The sequence below is a fragment of the Miscanthus floridulus genome, unplaced genomic scaffold (assembly GCF_019320115.1).
Source record: "Miscanthus floridulus cultivar M001 unplaced genomic scaffold, ASM1932011v1 fs_161_1_2, whole genome shotgun sequence".
Lineage (NCBI taxonomy): Eukaryota > Viridiplantae > Streptophyta > Magnoliopsida > Poales > Poaceae > Miscanthus > Miscanthus floridulus.
Window position 1 is genome coordinate 1 of NW_027096299.1, and position 2,937 is coordinate 2,937.

Below are 2,937 nucleotides of genomic sequence, written 5' to 3' on the forward strand. Positions count from 1 at the left end.
TGAATGCCTAGTATGTCTGGCTGGGTTCACCAATACCATCTTTGTTGACTACAATCACATAGTGTGCTCTATCTGTTGCCTATAGATTGTTGACTACAAAAATAATTTAATATTGCACCTAGTAGGCACTTAAAATAGAGAAGACAAAACAGCATGAACATCAACTAAGAGCAAAAATAAAGTGCACAGAGTAATCTTACATGTCACTTTCATCTTCCTTAAGCATAACAGAGTAATCTTACATGTATTGCTCTGGTAAAAAAATCAGTACTAGTTATATTAACAAAATTCAATCCACATCCTACGGCATACACATGGGATTAGATCAGATCTGTTCTGAATACACATAACCAAATAGCTTAAATTAGGGTTCGTTCTCAAATTTGCACAAAAGGGAAGAGAAGGAACATGCATACCTGGCTTGTGTTGTGGGTGCTTGTCGTTGGCAAAGGGCTCACCTCGGCCACTGGAAGGAGGCTGCACTCGGAGCTGCAACTGCCCTGATGTGGTTGCGCTTGGAGCTGCAGATCTGGACGTCGGGCTGAGAAGGGGCTCTAGATCCACCATGCTCGGGAGGGCCCGCACTCCGTGAGGGCTGTGCTCGGGAGGATAAGAGGCCGCCGCCACGCCCCGCCGCCGGCCGGATCCAGGAGAGGGAGGGCCAGATCCGGCCGGGTGAAGAAGGGGGAGGGGAGGGGCACCCGCCGGGGAAGAAGGGGGAGGGAAGGGGCGCCGGCGGGGGAGAAGGAGGGGGAGGGCGCAGATCGGCTCGGTCGGCGGCGGATCCAGCGGCCTGGGGGCGCGCCCGCCATGGATTTGGCCGGATCCGGGGGTGAAGGAGAGGGGCCGCGCCCACCGCGTCGATGAAGAGGGAGAGGGAGGAGAGGGAGTGGCGGCGCTGCTCGGGGAGGGGAGGGGCGCGGCGCTGCTCGGGGAGGGGAGGGGCGCGGCGCTGAGTCATAGAGGGAGGGGCGCTGCTTGGGGAGGGGAGGGGCGCGGCGCTGCTCGGGGAGGGGAGGGGCGCGGCGCTGAGTCGTAGAGGGAGGGGCGCGCTGAAAGGAGAGAGTGAGGGAGGGGGCGCGGTCAGTGCGTGCGTGAGAGGGTGTTTGGGGGGCGCGGCGGCCGGCGGATTAGGGTTAGGATTTTTCTGTGCGTGTACATATTTTTTCTGTGCATTTTTAAAGAACCGACATAATAAATTGTATTTTTCTGTGGGTGTTTATTTTTTCCGTGTGTGTATTGTCACGCATAGAAAAATTATGCGATTTTCTGTGGGTTTTAGTATTTTTCTGTCGGGATATTTTAGAACCGACAGAAAAATCGTAATTTTTGTGTGCGTACCAAAAATAACGCACAGAAAAATTTATCACCCACAGAAAAATACGAAATTCCAGTAGTGCGTTATCCAGCCTTAGGAACATCTTTAATTTGGTTGACAGCATGGACAAGCTAGCCTTGATCTGGCTCATCAATTCAAACATTCTGACACACGGAAGCCTTAACTTATTTGAGTTGCATTGAGCCTTTTTGCCCAATATAGTTCGGGCAAAGCATTGCGGCACAAGCGGCCGCCCGGCCTCTAATTAGCGTGTTCTGGCTCTCAAAAATGGGTGTGCGTGTCCGCGTGTGCGCGCGCGCGCGCGCGCCATCCTTTTCCCGGCACCGGCATGAGCTGCAGTACTGCACAGTTTTGCTAGCATGCATGCACATGGTGGTGCCCAATGCATGCAAACGGGCAACGTCAGTGGGAGAGACCGGAGACGGCAGTACGGCACTCGACATGTATACGTACCCGGTGCGGAGAAGGTAGCAGGTAGCGAACGCGGCGGTCGCCTGGTCCCGGTACGTTGCCTTTATTTGCCGCTTGCGTTCTCGTCAGCAACATGTAAAGGCCATGTTTAGTTTCCAAAATTTTTTGCCTCCTACAATAAAAGAGCATGCTTGGACACATACATTGCACAGTTCTCGACAAAATCGCGAGACGAATCTTTTAAACCTAATTAGTCCATGAAAAGCCTTAAGTGCTACAGTAACCCCACATGTGCTAATGACCGATTAATTAGTATCATTAGATTCGTCTTGCAGTTTCCTGATGGGTTCTGTAATTTGTTTTTTTATTAGTATCTAAAAACCTCTCCCGACATCCTTCCGACACATCTGATATGACATCAAAAAATTTTCACCAGCCCAACTAAACACACCCTAAATGTGGCGCCACAACGTGTCGATACGTACGTACATTATCAAATCAATGCTGACAATGGCAATCACAAAATCAAAGCCTTTAGTTGCTGTCAGAGAAGCTAGCTAGCGAACTTAAGTTCACTTGACAGTCCTCTTAGTTTGCCCAGCTACAAGTATAATACCTGGCCCTTTCTCTCTCTCCTCTCTTCCCCATGCATAAAGGGGCGGTGTAGTCTATTAAAAAATGACCTAAAATCTAGTTGGTGTCTAAACACCACTCAATTAAACTATCGACAATGATCTAACACGCGCATCCGTCCGTGATTTCCGTTCGGACACGGCTCCATAGGAGCAGGTCCTATCTTTCTCAGAAACAAAAAAACAAATCCCCACTCCCTCATATGCTTATCCACTCGGCCCCGCAGCAGCGTGGCCGCTTATCCGTCTACCCCTCTTCCCCCACCGCGCGGTCGTCGGGCTGCACCATGCCGTGCTTTTCCACCCCATCGCTGGCCGCGCTACGCGCCCTCACTCTTTGAGCCGCAGTCACATGTGCCGCTCGCTCCCTCACCGTCTGTCCGTCGCCCATCGCTCGTCGGGCGCACCACTGACCCCTCCATGGCCGCTGGGGCGCACATGACGTAGCGCCTCAGGTCTTCCCCGGCCGAGCCAAGGGCACCCACGAGCGTGGCCGGTGCTGGTGGTGCCGGTCGAGTTGGAAGGAAGGATTGGGGCATTGGAAAGGAAGGCTTT

At 52.5% G+C, this 2,937-nt stretch overlaps 1 protein-coding gene across 1 annotated transcript; it reads right to left on the reverse strand.

Annotated features, from left to right (window-relative positions):
* Positions 1-458: 458 nt before the first annotated feature.
* LOC136530600 (uncharacterized) lies at positions 459-961 on the reverse strand (the record flags this gene model as incomplete). Its single annotated transcript, XM_066523330.1, has 1 exon — positions 459-961. A coding segment is annotated over exon 1 (503 nt), but the record flags the coding sequence as incomplete, so codon positions are not given.
* Positions 962-2,937: the final 1,976 nt, after the last annotated feature.